Raw genomic sequence first — 22,297 nt, 5'->3', positions numbered from 1 at the left:
TCTCTCTCTCTCTCTCTCTCTCTCTCTCTCTCTCTCTCTCTGGGGGGACACATGAGCGCACTCAGAGGTCAACCTCAAGTGTCATTCCTCAAGATCTGTCCTGTAGGGAGTAGAGGAAGTCCAGAGCCTCATACTCATGGAAGAATGGCAAAGGTTACTCAAAGGTGACTCAGAGGGAGGTGGTGACACCTTCTTTTCTGGTCCACATGTTGGTAGTATGTGCAGAAAATGTCTACCGTAGCTTTCTCCCTCTGGATGTTTATACTCGAAGGCTGCTCCTACTAAGATTAGCAGCCTGTCTCCTTGAGCCAAGATACTTCTGTCTATATCTGTTTGTCTTTTCTTCATTCTCTCACCACCACAGTAAGGTTCAAGTCTCTGAGGCCAAGTAAGGGCTCAGCACCATCTACCTTGTTTTTGAGATAACATTTCTCACTAAACCCAGAACTCACTATGTAAGCAAGGCCTGATGGTCAGCTGACCCCAGGGATCTACCTGTCTGTCTCCTCGGCACCAGGATCACAAGTATCTATGACTAGCTAGCGACTAAACATAAGTCCTCATACTCGTGTGATAAGCACTTTACTGACTATCTCTCCAACCCAACAAGATTTGCTTTCACTTTTCTCAATACAGGCCTATTGCAGCACTACTTGTTTGCTTTTTACATTATTAGAGGTGGAATCTAGAACCTTGTGCATGCCAGGAAAGTGCTCTCCCAAAGAAAGACACCTAGTCCTATGGCAGTATACTAAATCAGAGATTAAATCAATGGTTGGAGCTTCATAAGCTGAGTAGAGAAAGTGAACAAGGGAGATGTGAGAGTACCAAGCTAACAAGAGTGAGCCAGGGAGAAAACAAGAGCTAACGTGATTTGCATACACACTGGAGCACATTAAGCACTATGTAGCAAGTAGTCAAACATACGCTTTCTTGCCGTTAGTGGACACTACGGTTAAATGAGGGACCAAGCAGAGTCAGACTCTGGTCAGCTGTGGGTAGAGACAGGAGGGGGCTTATAATGGGTGACAAACTTGCCCCTAAGACAGCTCTGATTTCACCTCTCTTGGTCCCCACCAAAATACAGACCTGACAGTCTCCTATCTTACCTGGATTTGGCTTCCAGAACTGCAGATATTTCTTGTTGGGATGCCTGTGCTTGGTGCAAAAGCTTAACAATATAGTTCAAGTGCTCTGGGTCAGGTACCATCCCTGCTTCAATGAACTTCAGAAGAAGAAAAAAACAAAACAAAACAAAACAATAGTCACTCTTGTAAAAGTGTGAAAGAATTGAGAGATCAATGTGTGAGAAATAACTTAAGACATTGGCAATAGGAGTCAGACATGGGCACAGGGGAATCGAATATCAAAACTTAGCAGCAAAGTTTGAAGCATAATGTTATCAAGTGTTTGAGAACCACAGAAAGATGTCCTTAGAATTTTAAGCAAACATGGGAATAATATTTTTGAATATCAAAATTTAACTTTCTTCCCATTCTTGGGTTATCTCAACTACTTCGTCATGTAATTCTTATCTGGTACTGACTGTCCCACTGTAGCTCTGGTCTGGCATTGACGCCTCATACCTGACCGTAAATGGTGGGAAGTTTGTCCTGAGCTTCATCCCAGCCCTTGCCAGTGAAGAGTGAAGTTATTTTACTTAATAAAATAACAACCTTCACGGCTGATGGCCTGAACACAGTCATCTACTTAATTCTGAGACTTTCCTCCTGAGTTCTCATAGTCCCTGCTTCCGGTCATTTTCATGTACCTCAGCTTGGATGGAGAGCACTGACTAAAGTACCTGGATGCCTGTGGTCTGAGACTGGATGAACAGGAGGCAATGTTATCCTAAGACACTGGGAAGGCTTGAAGCTCTGATGACTCCTGCTAGAGGTCCTATGACAAGGCAACAGAGTTCTACCCCATGACTGGGAGACTGACACAGTTGAAGGTGTGTGTACAATACTTCTTTAGAGTCTACTATGGTTATATTCTGCTATTGAGAAATTACTTGAACACACTGAGATCTTTATATTTTACTATCTACTTATTTTATGTGGTGTGTGTGTGTATATATGAAGTGTGTGTGATTTGGGGAGCACACTTGCCAATGGTTGCATATGGTAGAAGATAACTTTTGACAGTAAATTCATCTTCTACCTTGTTTAAGATAGGCTATCTTTCATTATCTGTGCACCCCAAACTAGCTGTCCCCATTGGCTTCTGGGCTATTCTCCTGTCTCTGTCCCCCATTTCAATAGTGACAGGCTTACAGAATCAGCATTGCACTCAGCTCTTTATGGTATGTTCTGGGTCTGAAATTCAGGTCCTCATGCTTTCATGGCAAGTACTTTTACCCACTGAGCCCTTTCCCAAGTCCCCTCAAAATGTTTTTAATATTTGAGAGAATGTATGACTTACTGCCCTCATCTAGATTTGAAGGGAGTGGCAGGGATTAAAAGCTGGGGTGGTGTCCTGGTTTTGTTTGTTTTGTCAAGTTGAGTTATCTGAGAAGAGGGAGCTATGATTGAGAAAATACTTCCATAAGTCTGGTCTATAGGAAAACTTGTGAGGCATTTCCCTAACAGTGATTAATATGGTCAGGCCTAGTCCATGTGGATAGTGCTGTGCCTGGGCAGACAGTCCTGGACTATATGAAAAAGTAGGCTGAGTAAGTCATGAGGAGCAAGTTAGTTAGCAGCTTCTTCATGGCTTCTGGTCCTGGTCCTGACTCCAGTTTCCTGCCTTGGTGTTCTTTCATGAAGGCTATTATTATTATTATTATTATTATTATTATTATTATTATTATTTGGTTTTTCGAGACATATAGCCCTGGCTGTCCTGGCTCCAGAAGGCCTATTATTAAGATATATAAACTGAAACCCACACTCTCTTGCCTAGTTGGTTTTGGTTATGGTGTTTTATCATTGCAGTAGATACCCCATGTATGACAGATGGGATAACAAAACATCAGGAGAGTGGAGAAGTTGTTTTCTTCATGTGAGGTGCCATTTGGTCATTAAGAACTTAAAGCTGTCCGGGTAGTGGTGGCGTATGCCTTTAATCCCAGCACTTGGGATTAAGAGACAGGTGGATTTCTGAGTTCAAGGCCAGCCTGGTCTACAGAGTGAGTTCCAGAATAGCTAGGGCTATGCAGAGAAACAGTGTCTTGAAAAAAAAAAAAAGATCTTAAAGCTGAAGTAAGACAGAATTTCTTTTACTAAAGGAAATAGCAGAAACTCACCAAGAAGCTCCTCTTTTTGACTTGTAGGGAAACTGCCTTAAACTCGATAGTGAATTCTGAGCAGGTCCTAGAAAACTCCTTTCTAAGCCATTTAATTAAACAAATTGGAAAACTGTCTTGGTGAAAAACTGCTTCCTGCCTATTACAAATTTGAGTCTTGGAACTATGTCTTTTAGCTCCTATGGAAAGCATGGTCAATTTTTGTTTGTTTGTTTGTTTGTTTGTTTTTTGTTTTTTCGAGACAGGGTTTCTCTGTGTAGCCCTGGCTGTCCTGGAACTCACTCTGTAGACCAGGCTGGCCTCGAACTCAGAAATCTACCTGCCTCTGCGTCCCAAGTGCTGTGATTAAAGGCGTGCGCCACCACTGCCTGGCAGTCAATTTTATTTTTAAAAAGGAAAACAGCTTCCCTGCTAAAGCTATGGAACTTTATGACATAATACATACAGAAAGCATCCTGAAGGTCACTGTTCTACTCTGTAACATCTCAAACCACACCTGCTGGTCTCTGCACTCCCTACCATGCTGTGATGTTTGATCAGATGGACAGAGCCAACTATAAAACTTGTGGAAGAACAAATTAGTTACTAGGTAATTGGTTCCATTCAAAGCTACCCTTTAGCTGGGTGTGGTGGCTCACATCTTTAATCCTAGCACTTGAGAGGGAGGCAGCTCTCTGTGAGTTTGAGGCCACTCTGGTTTCTGTAGTGAATTCCAGGCAGTCAGAACTATCTGATAAGACCCTATCTCAAAAAAACAAAATGAGACCGAAAAAAAAAAATTCAACAAAAACTATCTTTAAAATTGCTCAAAAACCAGGATAAGTAAAAATATGTCTTAATAAGTTAGGTTAGGTTAACAGCCTACTTATGAACATAAAATAAACTCTGAATTTCTGTATTCTCCGTGGTCTGTAGTTTATTGGATGGGGTACATTATACTGCTAGAATCAGGAGCAAAAACATTCAAGGAAATATTATATTGCCATTGCTGGACTCTGAAAGTCTCCAGGTGCTGAAACTACCAAAAACAACTTTTAGGAATAATGGCTCCATACTGACTATGGAACCAACAATCTCTGCAAAATACCCCCTGATCCCAAGATAAACCAAATCATTGTTAGACATTCTCTGGTTCTCTTTAACTTCTGTGGTTGAGAAATATATATATATTTTTAAAGTGAGGATCTCATGTTGCCTAGCCTGGCCTCAAACTCAATACTTCCAATTCCCTTGCCTCCACCTTTGGAGGACTAGAAGTCTAGACATTTGTCACCACACTTGTTTTCATCCAGTGCTGGTTGGTGCTTATCAGGTATTCTGAAACATTCAACAAAAGTTCGACTTGGCAGTTGAAGATGTAACTCAGCTGGTAAAATGCTTGCTACACAAGCATGAGAACCTAAATTTGGATCTTCAGCACCCCTGTAAAAAGTGAGGCACAGAAGCATAGGCCTGTAATCCTAGTGATAGGGAGGTAGAGACAAGATTCCTGGGGCCTTGATGTCTGGAAAGTGATGCTGACCTCTAGTCTCCATGTATGCACAGACATACATACACATTTAATTTTTTTTAAAAGATTTATTTATTATTATATAAGTACATTGTAGCTGTCTTCAGACATCCCAGAAGAGGGCATCAGATCTCATTACAGATGGTTGTGAGCCACCAAGTGGTTTCTGGGATTTGAACTCAGGACCTTTGGAAGAGCAGTCAGTGCTCTTAACCACTGAGCCATCTCGCTAGCCCACTTAATGCCAAATTTAAAACCAATTCCTAATTACTTTGTTTTAGTTACAACTTTCTATTTATATACTGATTTGTTTTATTGTGACCTTAAGTATTTCAGAGAAAGAATTCTTTTAGTTATATTTAAGAAATAGAGATGAAGATAATTTATAATTTGAATACTTAGAAGGATTTATTTAAGGGGAACTGAACTATTTCAGGAGAAAAAAGATCATTTATTAATTCTTTAGCAAGTAGAACATTAATAAAAGACAATGAATTACGTGTAAAGAGTCTTCTTTTATTATTCCCTATTAGAGATAAAAGAGATTAAAATCATACCTTGCAAAAAATCTCAATTAAAGCAGGTACAGCATTCCTTAACTTCATAGTTGCCACGTACTCAAATATTTTTAGTAATATTTTCAGAGCAGGCTGAAAGAAAGAAAGAAAGAAACAAACAAAAATCACACTCAATTTCACGTGTCTCAGTGTGTCTTAAATTTTACAAATCCATTTATACTGAAAACTACGTTGTCGGGGGAGTATATAGAAGGCAGAAATGGAACAAGCACACAATGAGCACAGAGAGGTGATCATGGACCAGGTTACTCACCAGCATTTTAGCCATTATGCTGAGCTGCACTACCTGAAAGACTTCTTTCAATAAACAATGCTTGAGTAAAGAAATCAAAAGGTCATTTAGCACTTGTAAACTGAAGTGTATCCCTGGGGGAAACTTTCTGTAGTACTCCAGAAATATGTACGCTGAAAGTGAAAAAAAAATTAGTTATTTGCTGTTCTTAAGACAGTCATATTGCTGAAAGTAGATGAATCTTCTGTAAAGATATTATATAAATTCACTCCTTTAAGGGACCAGAAATGTCAGAAATATTTGATGAAAATAAAAGCAAAAAGTCAAAATGGTGAATGGCGGTGACATGAGAAGTCAAGTATGTTCAGCGTAGGTTTGCACAGTGTAAAGCAAGCTGTACAGTGAACCACCACGGTCACAACTCCCAGAATGCTCTGAGGCTTGTACAAGGAGATGCACAGTAATCCAGTGAGGGGTGAGGACTACTTTGACACTTATTACTAAGTGCTTTAACTCTGCCAACATATTGACCTGGAATTTTTATTTTATTTCAGTTTATTTTTATAGACTAAGAAATTATCCATTTCCTTTAAGAAAGTAGTTTATGTCTATCTAATTCCTTAATATATTTTCTGTACAACACTTAACCATTTTCAGTTTTTTCCATTTTCATTAATTTTATTAAAATTGAATACGTTCACTTTATCATTGTTCCCATTCCAAAATTTTAGCCCAAATCTGCACATTTTAGCTAAAACTGCCTTAGCAAAATCACTTTTAATTTTATGTTATTTCCACTACAAATTACTATCTGAATAACCCAATATTGCCTGGGAAAGTCACTAGCTAATGAAAACGTTCAGCAAAACTGAAAAGTTAAATAGGTTTAAAAATATCATGTAACAGCTGGCACACACACCTTTAATTCCAGAACTTGAAAGGCAGAGGCAGGCTGACCTCTGAGTTTGAGGCCAGCCTGGTCCACAGAGCAAGTTCTAGGACAGCCTGAGCTACAGAGAAACCCTGTCTCACAAAAACCAAATCACACACAAATAAATAAATAAATAATTTAAAAAACCAAACCCCAAACCAACCAACACAAAACAAAAAACCCTAATCCAAAAACTAAACTATCATGTAACAATGGTCAGCTTTGTTATAAAGCTGTTTTATATACTACATGTGTTTTCTCTGAGAACATACAGATTATGTTTGTTTTCTGAACTATGTGTTACATTTACGTATTTTGTTTATACCCAAGTGTGGCCATGTGTGCCAGCCCACAAGCATGGGGAGGTCAGAGCATAGCTCTTGGGAGTCAGTGTTCTCTTTCTGCCATGTGGGCTATGAGGAGTGAAGCAATGCTATGCTGTCAGCAAGTGCCTGGAGATGCTCGACAAGCTCCAGCCCATTTGTGTTCTGTGGAGAGCTGTGCAGCCCAGGTGAGGTTGGAACTCACAGTGATTCTCCTGCTTCACCTCCTCAGTGTTAAGGTTACAGGTGTGCACCATCAAGCCCAGCTACAGATATATCCTTACAGCCATTCTGTTTTGTATGAACACAGTTGCCTGGATAAAAACAAATGAACTGCTAATATGAAATACCTGTTACTATAGAATTCATGACTAAACTAGGAGTACTGACTTTTAAAAAGAGTAGTTAGAAAGTTGGTTAGTGTGTGTGCATTGTTTACCAACATGTACCCTTCATTCTTGTTTTAATAGATCTTAAAATTTTTAATGTAAATTCTTTTCTTTCAAAAAAATCCTCCTGGGGCAAGTAAGTTGGTTCAGTGTTTGCTGCTAAGCCTGAAGACCTAAGTTTGATCCCTGAGACCCACAAGATAGAAAAAAGAGAACTGACTTCTGAAAATTGTTGTCTGGCCTTTGCATGTGCACTGTGGCTCATATATATGTGGAGACACACACCCTCGCACTTGCGCACACACACAGCAATAAAATATTTTTTAAGAGAAGACCCTCCCTGTCTGGTCAGAAAGGTTTAGACATTTAGTAGCTTCTACCATGAAAGGCTGTTGGTGCTTCCTGACTGAGAGCTAGGCATGCTGGGTGTTAACTCCCCGCTCTTCTTTTTTAAATTAGGAGTACATGTTTTTAAAACTACTGGCTTTTCCTTTCCAGATGTCAAATCTCTCAGTAGGAAACAATGTCATGTGTTTGTACATAGCTGACTGAACTCCTGTCAGTCTTACATTACAAAGCAGAATGAACCATGCTGCTATTCACACAGCATTGAAGATATGCTTAGTGCTCCTAAGTGCTTCGGAACTGTGTGCTGTGTGTATATTACTAGACCGCATTTTTCCAGAGGCTACAGACAGAACTAGAATATCTCACCCTGGACTGGATCCTAGATCAGAGGAAAACAGCAAAGGTGAGTTTAGTCAAAAGTGACGTATATAATTTACTTACATGGAAGATGCACCACACTTACACTAAAGGATGCTGTATCTTCAGAACTACACCCTGAGACTCACAGGCATAGAAGAACACCCTGAGACTCACAGGCATAGAAGAACACCCTGAGACTCACAGGCACAGAAGAACACCCTGAGACTCACAGGCATAGAAGAACACCCTGAGACTCACAGGCATAGAAGAACACCCTGAGACTCACAGGCATAGAAGAACAAGCTACACGCAAATTTTTGGGTAAGAATTTAATTTTTAAATTTTATTTCTAAAGATTTATTTTCACTTTGTGTGAATAAGTATTTGCCTACAAGTATTTGTGAGCTTGGTGCCTTGAACTGACTAGGAGAGCGCATCACACCTCCTAGAACTGGAGTTACAGATTGTGAGACATCTGATGTGGATGCTGGGAATCAAACCTGGCTTCTCTGGAAAAGCAGCCAGTGCTCTTGATCACTGGCCAACTCTCCATCCTCATTCTATTTTATTATTATTTTTTCAAGACAGGGTTTGTCTGTGTAGCCTTGGTTATCCTGGAACTTTCTCTGTAGACTCAAACTCACAGAGATCTGCCTGCCTCTGCCTCCTGAGTGCTCGGATTAAAAGCATATATCACTATTGCCTGTCCCATTTAATTTTTAATTTAGGTGTACATGAACGTTTGTGTGTGGGTTTAGGCATATGAGTGAAATGCTTGAGGAGGTACTGGATGGCCAGGAGTTATAGGCATTTATCACCTGCCCATCATAAGTGCTGTGAACCAAACTCAGGTCCTTTGCAAGGGCAGTGCATGCTCTTAACCACTGAAACATCTTTTCAGGCCCCTTGGAACTTACCTTGAAGCAATACATTGCATCTCTCTCTCTCTCTCTCTCTCTCTCTCTCTCTCTCTGATGCACACACACACACACACACACACACACACACACACACACACTACACAATTCAGATACTTTTCTGTGGCCACTAATCCTTACAGTTTTAAATCTCGGGAGTTTCCCATAGTGCCCATTCATGTCATTCTCTTTTCACGGGATTTCTGAAACTTGAAAACTCACCTACATTTAATCCTAACTTCTCCTTGGCCATCATAGCCCCCAGATCACAAGTCAATTTTCATATTCCCATATAGGGTCCTATGGCCTCTAGCTTACCAAGTTCCATATTAGACATGGGTGCCCTTGGATGTTTTCAGAGAATAAGACTGAAGCTGATAGATATGGAGCTGAAATGCTGTTACTACCATACTGCATGGCTTTAGGATCTGTGTTAGGGAGCAAATGCATATAAACTTTGGTTTTTATCCTGTTTGGGGCTTATAATCTAGCATGGTGAGGAGATGGAGGCAAGGAATGGGGTGAAGCTGTGGACTCAGATAAAGGCTACCAGAGGAAGCAATCTTCTCAGTAAGGACTGAGTCTTGAAGGCTAACCAGCTACCCATCCCAGGGAGGAAAACAATGGAAGAGGCAGACAACATAGTGCCAGCAGCACTGAGACACGTGGGTGGCACAGGAGCCTTTTGACAGAGCTATAAGGGACTTGATAGGATGCTGTCCCGTGATGGGGGAAATGTGGAAAAAGAAGGATGAAGAGGGAAGATTCAGGATCGAAAGTAGGCTTGCATAGAGAGTAAGACACTTTCTCCTTTACATACGTAAATGAAAATTTCTAAGTCAAGAAATATGAGTACATAAGAGAGTTACACTGTTAGGTGAACATAGTTTTTAAACTAATGAAAATAGAATATTTCTCTTTAATCATTTCTAAGGCCAATGGAGCCAATCTTAGGCAAGGCATTCAGTTTTTATATTTAAGTTTAAGATAAATTTTAACTGTTTGTTTGTTTATTGTTTTTTGAGACAGGGTTCTCTGTGTAGCCCTGGCTGGCCTGGCACTCAAACTGTAGACCAAGCTGACCTTCAACTTCAAGATCTGCTTGCCTCTGCATCCCAAAAGCTGGGATTAAAGGCATGTGCCACCAACGCCTGGCTAACAGTTTTTTAATTAAAAATTATTGTGTATGTATGTATAGATGACAGAAGACAGCTTTGTAGATAGGTAAGATACAGGCTGCCAGGATTCCACAGCTTGCTCATCTTCCTGGACTAACTGTAACACTCAATGACAAAACAGCACATGTGTAAGGCCATTCACAGGAATGTGTAATTATCATTCAGTTATTCAATACCTGCTCGATGCAGCAAACGTTGCTCATTGACACTTATGTATTTCTTAAACACATCCATGCAGATCTACAAAAGTCATAAAACATTAAATTACCTTCATATGCTTTAAATAAACAAAAAGTTATGAGTTTAGAGCATTAGAATAAGAGTTGATGTTTAAGTTAATTCACAGGCTTAAAATGTATACTAGACTGATCCTTCTGCCTCTACCTCCCAGGTTCTGGAATTTCAGGTCTGTACTACCATGGCCACAATGGATGTGATGATGCCAAGAACTGGCAAGGATGGAATGCAGCCAGGACTTCCAGACATTGTTGTGTGTATGTTCACAGCAGACATGAAAAGAGTACCAAAAGTATCTCTGTTCTGTTACCAAATAGGGCAACAATACAAATGTCCATCCACCTTAATGCTAGCTGACAGTTATTGATAAACTTGTAGAATAGATATTAACTTTTACACAGTAAGGAGAAAAAAACATTAATAATTAGATGTCAAAAATACTGAACCAAAGTTGGCAAGTCAGTCACTATGGTATGCATTTTTAGTCTGGGCTACTTGGGAGGCTGAGGCAGTAGGAGCTTGAGATCAGCCTGATAAACACAGAACACGACTCTGTGTGGACCTACACATGTAATTTATATAAAGCATAAGCCCAGGTGAAGATTCTTATGCTATCAAAGCACTGGGACAGTCAGATAAAATGCACGAGGTGAGACTGTGTCCACCTCAGACAGGGCTTTACCTTCTCATCCCCCTGCTCAGGCACATGGACAAACTTGCACTGTGCTCGCTCACAGCCACGCAATGTGTTAAAATGAAGTTTGCAGTATCTGTGGGGTATCGCCAACCCTAAGGGCTTCTGGAACACCTAGAAGATTAAAAAACCTTTTCCATGTAAATCATAAGACAGGCAAGTGAGGGCACGTGTGAGTCCAAAGCTGTAAATGTAAAAACTAGTTCAGCATGATTTATCTGTGACTTTATCAACTTCTCATATAAAAGATTCCGTCAGGATTATGACTGTTCCGTTTCACAATTTTTTTCTTTTTCCTTGAGACAGTCTCTCACTATGTAGATCAGGCTGGCCTTGAACTCAGAGATCTACCTGCCTCTGCCTCCCACTGGAATTAAAAGTGTGTTCACTACTACCAGGCTCCACCCATCTTCCTTTAAATGCTTACACAGGGCTCCTCTCTCTCACACCTCCTCCTTCACAGAAAGCTCATTATAACCATAGAACACACTGCATTTCAGAAACAAAACTCTCCTTGGTTTTTCTGACTAACAAAGAAAAGAGAAATGATAACGTTGGACTTAATCTAGCATCTCCTACAGTTTATGGTCTTTCCTTCTCCTCCCAGCTTCCAGCTTCAGAGGCTCCTTCTGTTTCAAACTGTCAGTGATAAACTACACTCTCCTGCTTATTCCTACCTAATGCCCACCCCAAATCTGGGTATCTCCAACTGTTTAAAAAGGAGCTGGACACTTCTGCTTGTATTTTCCTAAGTGTAGGGTATGGGGACTTACCCCCATGTTTTTTTCTCTTTTAAATGTTTCACAAATTTCAGGATTCTGCAGTTGTAGGGCAGAATGTCTTCCTAGAAATCTGAAATCTAGAAGTAAAAGAGTGTTACAAACAAGCACATGAACACTGGCTGACTTTTCAACAGTGACAGTCACCTGTCTGTCTTAGTTTTAACTCTGTTATGTTCTTTATTTAAAAATGTTTAAAAAGGTATTTTATTCTTATGTATATAGGTAGTTTTACATAAGCTGATCACAACTTGTAAAGCCTGCTGCCCTAAGAGTCCAGAAGAGAGTATTTGTGGTGGTTTGAATAAGAATGCTCCCCTCACAGGACCAAGGACCTCTCCTCCCATTGATGATTGATTTTGCAATCCTCTACTATACACATGCTGCCAGAACAATCAGTCCTACTGTGTATACTCATGTATACTCCGTTCTGTGCCCCAGTGTAGGGGAATGCCAGGGCCAATAAGTGGGAGAGGGTGGGGTGGCAAGTATGAGGAAGGGGGGGCCAACAGAGGTTTGTTCTTGTTTTTGTTTGTTTGTTTGTTCCTGGGAGGGGAAACTGGGAAAAGAAAAATCATATGACATGTAATTAAAAAAAAAAAAAAAAAAAGAATGGCCCCCTCAGGCTCTGCTCTTATATTTGAATGCTTAGTCATCAAGGAGTGACACTCTTTGAGAAGGACTAGGAGGTGTGACCTTATTGGAGGAAGTAAGTCGCTGAGGTTAGGCTTTGAGGTTTCAAAAGCTCATACCAGGCCCAGTTTTCTTTCTGTTGCCTATAGACTGGGATGTAGAACTCTCAGCTACTTCCCCAGCACCATGTTTGCCTGCACACCACCCATTAGACTCATGATGATAATGGACTAAACCTGTGAAACTGGAAAGCAAGCCCCCAATTAAAATGCTTTCTTTGATAAGAGTTGCTTTGGTCTTGGTGTCTCTTCACAGCAACAGAACACTGACTAAGACAGTGTTGGATCCCATGGGAATGGGACTGTTAAAAGACAGTTGTGAGCTGACATGTGTGCACTGGAAATCAAACCCAGGTCCTCTGTGACAGCAGCCAGTGTTTTTACCACAAGTCACCTCTCCAACTCTCTCTTTTATCTTTTTGTTCCATACATTTAAATAAGTGTGTGTATGTGTATATGTGTGTGTGTGTGTGTGTGTGTGTGTGTGTGTGTGTGTTTGTCATACACATACTTAGGCATACACTTGCACACAGTACAACACATGTTTGGAGGTAAGAGGACAACTTGAATAAATCAGTTCTCTCCTTCCACCATGTTCCAGGGATCAAACTCAAGTGGTCAGGCTGGGTGGCATGGGCCTTTACTGGCTAAGCCATCTCATATGTCCTGTTATGGCACATTCTTAATTCAACTTAGAACTGTATTGCCATGTGTATTACTGTGAAATACTGAATGACTTATGTAGCAGAATTTTAGCAGAACTGTTGTATCTGGTATGAATTCAGGAGTAATGGCACCTAGGCTTTGAAGTAGCCTTCTGTAGGTGACTGTTACCTGAGATGTTATGGACCTTTGCATAACTTAGTCTGGAGACAAGCCTGGCAAACTAGAAGTTTCCTATGGCTGAGAATTGCTTAGGTAATGGTTCTTTCAAGACAACTCCTAGGTCAGCTTATGAGGTTTGGCATTTAGAAACTGACTTGCTAAATGTGCCTTTTGTGTAACAATAAAGCTCAAGTTCTGTCCTTGAGAGGCTGGTCCCACTGCTGCTTGATCTAAATTTATCTTGTAGTCTCTCTTTTTGACCAATTGTCCTGCATAACCCAGAACACCCACAGACTTAGACAGTGGGTTCCCTGAAATACTTCTAGACCTGAACTTAAAATGCAAAGTTAATTATAGGCTGCAGATAATGTTCTTACAAGACTTAAGTAGCCGTGAATGCTAGTCCAGTTAAACCCATTACCTAAACTCATACTAGGATCTTCACTGGATCTGAGAGGTTCATACATATAAGCACAGACACCAAAAAGTGCACTCTCCTTACATGTTTAGAGAAAGAGGGTGGCCCTCCGAGACATAAACAGGATCCTCGGAAACCCAACCTGCCAGGATCTTGATCCTGAATTCCATGACCATCAAAATTAAATATCTATTTAGATCCCTAGCCTCTAGTACTTTGTCATAGTACTTTACGCTGATTAGTACAGCATTCACCATACAGTGTTCTCCTTAATAGTCTCTTTTACAAATTTAGTTTTATTATTTTCAGTGTAGTGTGTGTGTTTGCATGTGGGTATGCACCCAAGTGCAGTGCCTACAGAGGCCAGAAGTGTTGGATACTATGGAGCTAGAGTTATAGACAGCTGTGAGCTTTCTGTCATGGGTGCTGGAACTGAACATGTTTTCTGAAAGAACAGCAAGTGATCCTAGATGCTGAACAATCTCTCTAGGCCTAATGGTGTCTTTTAAAACAAGAATTAGGACATTTAAAAACATTCTTTTCTAAAGACAATTTCTATGTTAGTATGTATGTGTGCAAATATGCTTGCCTCTGCATGTGCATGAGGTGGCAGAGTTAACATCTGGTGTCTTATTTTATCAGTCTCTACCATGTTTTTCCTTGCTGCTAATTTTGAACTACCATTTTACTATGTATCCCTTATTAGCCTGGAGCTCATTATGTGAACCAGGCTGGCCTTTCCCTCTGGAGTTCAGAAACTACTATGCCCAGCTTCTACTTCATGTTTTTGTTTTTCCTTTTGTGTATATGAATGTTTTGGCTGAATGTCTGTGTGTATACCAACTTTGTGTCTGATGTTCAAGAAAGTAAAAAACTGGAGATATATACATATGGTTGTGAACTACCATGTGGATGTTTGAAATTGAACCCTGGTCTTCTGCAAGAGCAACATGTGCTCTTAAATACTGAGCTAACTGTCTAGTCTCTCAGTTCATGTACTTGAGACATGGTCTCTCACTGAACCTCAAGTTTATTGTTGCAGCAAGACCGGTGAGCCCCTGGGGTTCACCCCACTCCTCTCCTGAAATGTTGGGTTGACAGATGTGTACCATCACACTGAACTTTTACACAAATGCTACGAATCTGAATTCAGACCCTTATATTTGTTTTTCTTTTCTTTCTTCCTTCCTTTTTTTGTCTTCTTCCTCCTTTCCTTCCTTTCCTCCCTCTCTCCCTCCCTTGGCCCCCTCCCTTTCTCTCTTTCTTGAGACTGAATTTCTCTATTATATAGTTCTGGCTATTCTGGAACTTGCTATGTAGACCAGGCTGGATTAGGATAGACCAGGGTCACAGAGATCTACCTACTTCTGCCTCCCACATGCTGGAGCAATGTGCCACCATACATGCTATCAGGTCCTTATGTTTCTGAGGCAAGCACTTACCCACTGAGCCATCTCCTCAGCACAAGTACTTTTATTTCAATTATTTACATTTTACCTCTGTAGCATCTGGATATAATCTAGAACAGTCTAAAGGTATGCTGCCTATAACTTTATAGCAATTTAAATTATGAAAGTTAGAATGGTTTGAATAAAACACACAACCACTGTGGGCTTGCTGCACATACCTGTAATACTAGGTAGCATGAAGTAAGTATTGGGAAGGTTCACAACTTGTGAGATGTGTGCTGTATAAAGAAACTTAAGCTTCTAAACCCATTCTCAACAGAGTTCATTATGTTTAGAGAATTAGAGAATTGTGCATTATGAAAAATAATATAAATCCTAAACATATACAAATGTAATTAATTAAAATATGAATATTTTAGGTATTTCACATAGTACCATTGTTATATAGATACAGATGTTTTTTATTTTAGTAGCAATGTCTTCTGTGAAAGGTCCTTCAACCTGACAAGAACTTAATAAGAAAGCAGGCATTACCGTTTATCCAGGGCATTGGCACTACATCTTGATGACTACTTAGATTCACAGGAACTGCTGATGAGCACAGAGGGTTGGGACCCAGTGTTGTTAATGGACACTCAGTAGCCACAGCCTCCACATTTCTAGAATCTTTGCTATATGAACAGAAAAAACGAATCGGAATGTCAAACGACTCAAGTTATCAGAAATATAACCTACTGCTATGTATATACTGTGTACTATTCTATACATGGTATCATGATTCCAAAATATTTCCAATGAAGTGCTCCTGTCTTCTTCAAATTTTAGTTTATGGGAGGGTTGCACATACCATAGTGAGCTTGTGGAAGTGAGAGGATAACTTTATGAAGTTGGGTCTCTCCTTCCATTTTATGTGGGTTCTGGATCCTCAACTGAGGTTGTCAGGCTTGTAAAGTAAGCACTTTTACCTGCTGAGCCATCTTGTTAGTCCAAGGTCCTATTTCCTTAACATAAGACCAATACTTGCTGAATGGTTGAGGTAGGGATAGGAATAGTATTTTATGGGTTGAATATGAAGTGTTCTCTATGGGACTCATGCATTTGAATACTTGGTTCCCAGGTGATGAAGCTATGAAACCTTTAGGAGGTAGGGGATAGAAGTGAGTGGCTATGAGACAGGCCTCGAGGGCTATCTAGCTCGAGCTTTCTGCTTCCTGACCCACTGGGACACCATGAGTCCCTGCCAGCATTCATTTGCCATGAACTGTGCCATATTTCCCCTACCATAATACATCCTTTCAAACCATGAGCCAGAGCAAACCCTCTTTCCCTCAAGCTGCTTCTGATATACTTTTTGTCATAGTAACAAATCAACGAGTACAGAGTGGTGCATTATATCACAGCAACTCCAGCATAGGACAAAGGGAGCAGGAAGATCATGAGTTTGAGACCAGTGTGAGCTATAAGCAAGATCTTGACTCAAAAGTAAAACCAAAGATCCAACCCCTTAAAACACACACACACACACACACACACACACACACGCATGCACGCACGCACGCACACTCGAGGGAAGGAAGGAGAAAGAGAGAGAGAAAGAGAGAGAGGGAGAGAGAGAGAGAGAGAGAGAGAGAGAGAGAAACACTATAGCAACTGACCAAACCACCACAACTACCATACCACCACAACAAAAACCAAACATTTTAAGATGGAATATAACTATCCTGTCCTGTCCTTACTATGTTGACCTTAAACTCCTAGGTCAAGATACCTCCTATCTCAGCTTCCTGAGACTGGGAACTGTAGGAATATACCACTGGGCTTGACGGGAAATATTTTATCATACCTGATAAAAGGTTCAAGGAATAATCAAAGCATGTTTTCTAAAGACAAGAGTACATCTACTTATTCTCCTGACCACAAAATGAGGTCAGTGTAGCAGCACAGAACTCCCTTTCACAGCACATGGTTAGATACCCAGGGTAAACCACAGTGCTAAAATATTATTTAATATTTTAAAATGGAAAGCTCAAGAACAGTTCCTAAGTTTTACATTGCATCCTGTCCTATAGAGTAGGATGACATCTGGCTATCCTGCTTCATACTATGAGGGGTATGAACTATCCTCCTATCAGTGAGGCCAGACACTGGACGCTTGCTTGACCATGCTGGTACAAGGCCAGTTGTCATTGTGTTACACTGCCTGTATTCAAGGAACCCTCCAGTAACCACCCAACTCTACACTACCATGGCCACTGTTGTTTTACTCCATCTCTTCATTTAAGCATGACGTCTTTCTTCTCACATTGTCATGAGATGTGACAGGACAGACCAGTATTAGAACTCATATAACATACTGTTATAACAATTCTATTACTGTTGATCTCTTACTATATCTAAGTTATAGAATGTACATATAAGAGAAAGCACACCATGCTGTAGGGTTTGATACTATATGAAGTTCTAGGTGTCTACATGGTCGTGGAACTATCCTCTATGAATAAAGAGGGATTACTACATACATTCTTTTTCTGGATAAGTAAATATAATAAACCTATACACATTTGAGAGTTTTTCCATGAACAGAGCCATAAAAACATTACCACGCTGATAATATAGACAACTGTATCTTCACTTTAGTGTATAATATGCTATATAACAAACTTCATTAAAATAGGAGTCTGAAAGTTACTTATGTAGAAAAATAATTTGACGCCTACAAGGAACAAAATAATTGACTTTTTAAGACAAAGATACCAATTTTCAGATACTACAATCTTTTAACCTTAGAAACAATTACAATAAGTTTTTTCACTGGATTTATCTTGGAGGTGGGAGAAGTTGTGGCAGAGGAGACAAAAGAGTAAGAAGCAGGGATTATAGTTATAACAGCTGAAATATAGTAGCATTAAGAGAATTTAAAAATTACAAAAAGATATTCACTTGTCTCCTTTACTTGAGATATTAGATACATACAATCAACATTCTTTTTTAATAAAACAGATGGAAGCAGCAGCAGAAAGACAGGCTGAAGGATGATGACTGGATGATATATGATGACTCCTGCAGGAAAGCCCAGTTGATCATAAATCTTCCAACTGCAGCAACACTACCTCAGTTTGTAAAGAAAATGCTTCCCTAAAGAAAACTTAGTTTTCAGTGTTTGCTCTTGTTGAAGATATACAATGGCTATTGTGGTGGTCTGAATGAAAATGGCCTCCATAGGCTTATAGGAAGTGCTACTACTAGGAAGTATGGTCTTGGGGGAGTAGGTATGGCCTTGTTGGAGGAAGTGTGTCACTGGGAATAGGCTTTGAGGTTTCAGAAACTCAAGCGAGGTTCAGTAGCTCACCTGCTCTTCTTGCTACCTGTGGATTCAGATGTAGAACTCTCAGCTCCCTCTCCAGCACCATGTCTGCCTGCACACTGCCATGCTTCCTGCTCTGTTGATAATGGACTAAACCTCCAAACTGTAAAACAGCTCCAATTAACTACTTTCCCTTATAAGAACTGCTGTGGTCACGGTGTCTCTTCAAAGCAATAGAGACTTTAACTAAGACAGCCATGGAGCACACTTGGCTTCCATAGGCTCTCTCACCTGCTTTGCTCCTTAACTGTAGTTCTTACCTCTGAGCTCCCATCAGGGTGACTTCTTACTGAACAGACTGATGATGGGCCTTATCTTCAGTTTCTGGTTCAGCAGGTCTAAGTACATACAACTGCATTTCTGACAAGTTCTCATGTGCTATTGCTGCTCTGAGGATACACATATGAAAATCTTAACCCGAATAAAACTGGACTAGAGCACATTCATTTTCTGACTTGGGTGTGCCTTGTCACAGCAGCTAAATGAGGGTGGAAGATGGTTTAGATGACAATTAAATGGGGCAGTTTCCTATGTTATAGTAAGTGTATTCTCTTAGTACTAACCATTTCAGCTATTATGACCCTCATGGAGTCATACATCCTTTTCTATTGAATTTATCGTGATTTTGAAACATTTTAATTTAAAAATGTTTTATTTTAAAAGTGTGTGTGTATATGTGTGTGTGAAAGAGAAAGAGAGAGAGATAGAGAGAAAGAGAGAGAAAGAGAGAGAGAGAGAGAGAGAGAGAGAAAGAGAGAGAGGGAGGGAGGGAGGGAGGGAGAGGAGGCCCTTAAAAGGCAGGAGAGGGCATCAGATCCCTTTCAGTTGGAGTTACAGATGGTTGTAATCCACCCAGTGTTGAGTATTTGAAATGGAACTTGGATTCTTCTCTTAGAGGAGCAAGCACTTGAGTCACTTCTCTAATACCTATCACTATTTCTAATGACTCAAAAGTTTATTGCCAGGGGCTGGGGAGATTGCTCAGCAGGTAAAGAACCTGTTGTGCAAACATGAAAATTGGAGTACATAAATGCTGGGGTAAATGTGTAAAAACAGACTGGGAAGTAGGGCAGGGAATCAGCAGAGCAAGCTGGTTAGCCAGAAAAATCTTGGAGAGCCTTGAGCTCAAGTGAAAGACCCCATCTCTCTCTATAGAAGTGTTGAGACAGATATCTAACATGAACTTCTGGTTCACACATGCACATCCATGCATGCATGCAAACCCACACACATGTGCAACTACACAATGCAAACACACACACACACACTCATGCAAAGAATAAAAGTAAGAATGACCCCGGTTTACTACCAGCTTTAAAGTAACTTAAATTACCTTTACATTTAAAAATTATATTATATCACAGACCTTTTGCAAACTTCACGAGTACTCTCTTTTTCTTCTGTAACAGTCGCCTTGTCTGAACTTATGCACTGTAAAGAGATTATGATTAAAGAAGTAGAAGTAAGTATTTTTATGGCACATTTAAATCATGAGGCCTCCCAGATTTACTAGAAACATGTAAGTTAACAATTAGATGGCCTAAAGACAGTTTTACTCTACAGAATTTAAAATGTTCAACACTGACTTAAATTTTTCTCTTGCTGCTAAGCATACTGGCACATACCTACAATCTCAGAAGTGGAGGCAAGTGGATCACTAGCTGTAGTGTAGGGCCATCCTTAGTGATTCACTGAGTTTGAGGGCAGCTTAGGTTAGATGAGACTTTGTCTCACACAGAAAGACAGACAAACAACACTAAATAAATGTAACATGTTAACAAGTAGAAAATACTAGGGTGTGGCTCAGTGTTAAACCACATGTGCAGCAAAGATGAGGCCCTCTGTTTAGTTTCACAAAACAAAACAAAACATCAAGTGGGAAGATGTGTCATGTTCCCAGATGAAAATGTTTATAATAAAATACTAATTCTCCAGAAAGCTTTTACACACTGAAAGCTATTTTCAGCTTGAATTTGAAGCATCTTAGAATATATGAAAGGGAATCAAAAATGCTTTAAGTTTATAACACATCTTAGTATGTTTTAGAGCAAGTTTTCCTACTGCTTCTGTTTTCCTAATGATTGACAGTATGCTAAAGAAGCATGCTCCAAGTATCAACAAGGAATAAAGAGTTTAGTTTTACACATAATATTTAAGATGTTAATGATAGGGGTGTAGTTAAATGCACTAATAGTTCTTCTAGAAGACCTAGGTTCAATTCCCAGTATCCACACGCCAGCTCACAACCTTCTATAACTCCAGTTCTATCAAGTCTAACACCCATTTCTACTACCCACAAGATCCAGGCATATACATGGTTCACAGATATATATGTAGGTGAAATACTCATATACACATGAAAAAAATTTTTGTTGTTGTTTTTGTTTTGAGACAGGGTTTCTCTGTATAGTTCTGGCTATCCTGGAACTCATTCTGTAGGCCTCAAACTCATAGATACACCTGCCTCTGCCTACTGAGTTTTGGGATTAAAGGCATATGCCATCACTGCCTGACTGATTTTTTTTTTAAACAATATGTCAGCATTCAAAATTTCTGAGAAAATGTTTCAATAAATAGTAGAACCAGCTAGTTAAGGGTACAGAAAATAAGAATGATGTCAACTCATTGTAAAGCCAAATGTCTTTCAGGTTCCTTTAAGACTAATAGATATAAAAAGCAAATTCTGACAGTAGCTCTAAGATCAGGAACTTGAAAGCACCAGAAGAAAACAGAGAAAAATATTTCAAGGTATAGTAGAAGATAAGGACTTTGTCTATAGGACTTCAACATACCCCAGCTGATATCCCAGAAAAATAGGCCAAGAATATAAATAGAAGCTCACAGAAAAATGACAATGTTTTTCTAAAATGCTGAAAAGTGCTTAACTAGACTAAAAGAAATGCAAATTAAAACTAAAAAAAATTTTGTAAAAATAAGCAGATACACAAGTTTAAGCACTTAATTAGTTGATGTGTATGGAGGAAAACAGTACTCTCCGCACTACTGCGGGAAGGACAGATCACAGTAATCTCTACATTGACAACCTGACAATCGAACTCTAGGAACTAATTAAAAATGCCTTTACATAAGCAGGACACTGTATGCTCAAGAATGCATAGTGCAATAATATTTAGATAGCAAAACAGATTAAATGTCCATCAATGTTGCTACTTGTTCAAGCATAGCTGTAGTAATTACACAACTGTAAGAACATGGCATCTCTATGAACAATGAGAATAATCTCCAGTATATATCAGTGTGGTGGCTTGAATGAGAGTGACCCCCATAGACTTAGTGCACTGTCTGAGAAGGATTAGAAGGATTAGGTGATAGGTCTTGTTGGTGTAAGTGTGGACTTATAGGAGGTGTGTTACTGGGAGTGGGTTTCAAAAGCCCACAGCAGTGTCTGTCTGTGTGTTTGTTCCTCTTCCTTCTTTCTTTCTGTCCTCCCCCTCCTCTCTGTCTGCCTACATGTCTGCCTACATGTCTGCCTGTGGATCAAGATGAAAGGTCTCAGCCCCAAGTCTGTCTGCCTGCATCCTGCCATGATGATAATTGATTAATCCTCTGAAAATGTAAGCAAGCCCCCAGTTAAATACTTTCTTTTATGACAGTTGCTTCAGTCATGGTGTCTCTCTACAGCAATAGTAACAGTGGCTTAGACAGTTGGCAATAGGAAAGTAAGATAAAGGATGACACTCTACTGTTTGTAAAATTCACAAGAAATATGTAGTCCTACTGTGAGGAGTGGCAGTCTCTCCTTTAGGCTAACGTTTCTGCAGAAAACTGTGAACTCTGCATTGAATATTTTTAAACCTATGCCTGGAAATCCTAGAAAATGAACAGAATTACACATGCCCTAATTA

At 39.8% G+C, this 22,297-nt stretch overlaps 1 protein-coding gene across 4 annotated transcripts in view; it reads right to left on the bottom strand.

The window, feature by feature from the left end:
* Window positions 1-22,297, bottom strand: part of Topaz1 (testis and ovary specific PAZ domain containing 1) — a 56,205-nt gene that overhangs the window by 16,460 nt on the left and 17,448 nt on the right. For all 4 annotated transcript variants that reach the window (XR_004111602.1, XM_031344569.1, XM_031344570.1 and 1 more), the window contains exons 5-12: window positions 19,798-19,862; window positions 15,602-15,738; window positions 11,718-11,803; window positions 10,933-11,058; window positions 10,190-10,253; window positions 5,589-5,740; window positions 5,315-5,407; window positions 1,110-1,225 (exon numbers count right to left, since the gene is read on the bottom strand). Coding sequence is in view for 3 of the 4 variants with exons in the window: in XM_031344569.1 (XP_031200429.1) it covers window positions 1,110-1,225; window positions 5,315-5,407; window positions 5,589-5,740; window positions 10,190-10,253; window positions 10,933-11,058; window positions 11,718-11,803; window positions 15,602-15,738; window positions 19,798-19,862 (839 nt within the window). In the remaining variant the exon portion in view is untranslated. The remainder of the gene's footprint in view (window positions 1-1,109; window positions 1,226-5,314; window positions 5,408-5,588; window positions 5,741-10,189; window positions 10,254-10,932; window positions 11,059-11,717; window positions 11,804-15,601; window positions 15,739-19,797; window positions 19,863-22,297) is intronic.

Source organism: Mastomys coucha, unplaced genomic scaffold, assembly GCF_008632895.1.
Source record: "Mastomys coucha isolate ucsf_1 unplaced genomic scaffold, UCSF_Mcou_1 pScaffold23, whole genome shotgun sequence".
NCBI classification, from domain to species: Eukaryota; Metazoa; Chordata; class Mammalia; order Rodentia; family Muridae; genus Mastomys; species Mastomys coucha.
Note: the sequence above shows the minus strand (reverse complement) of the source record. Positions and strands in the feature narration are given on the sequence as shown.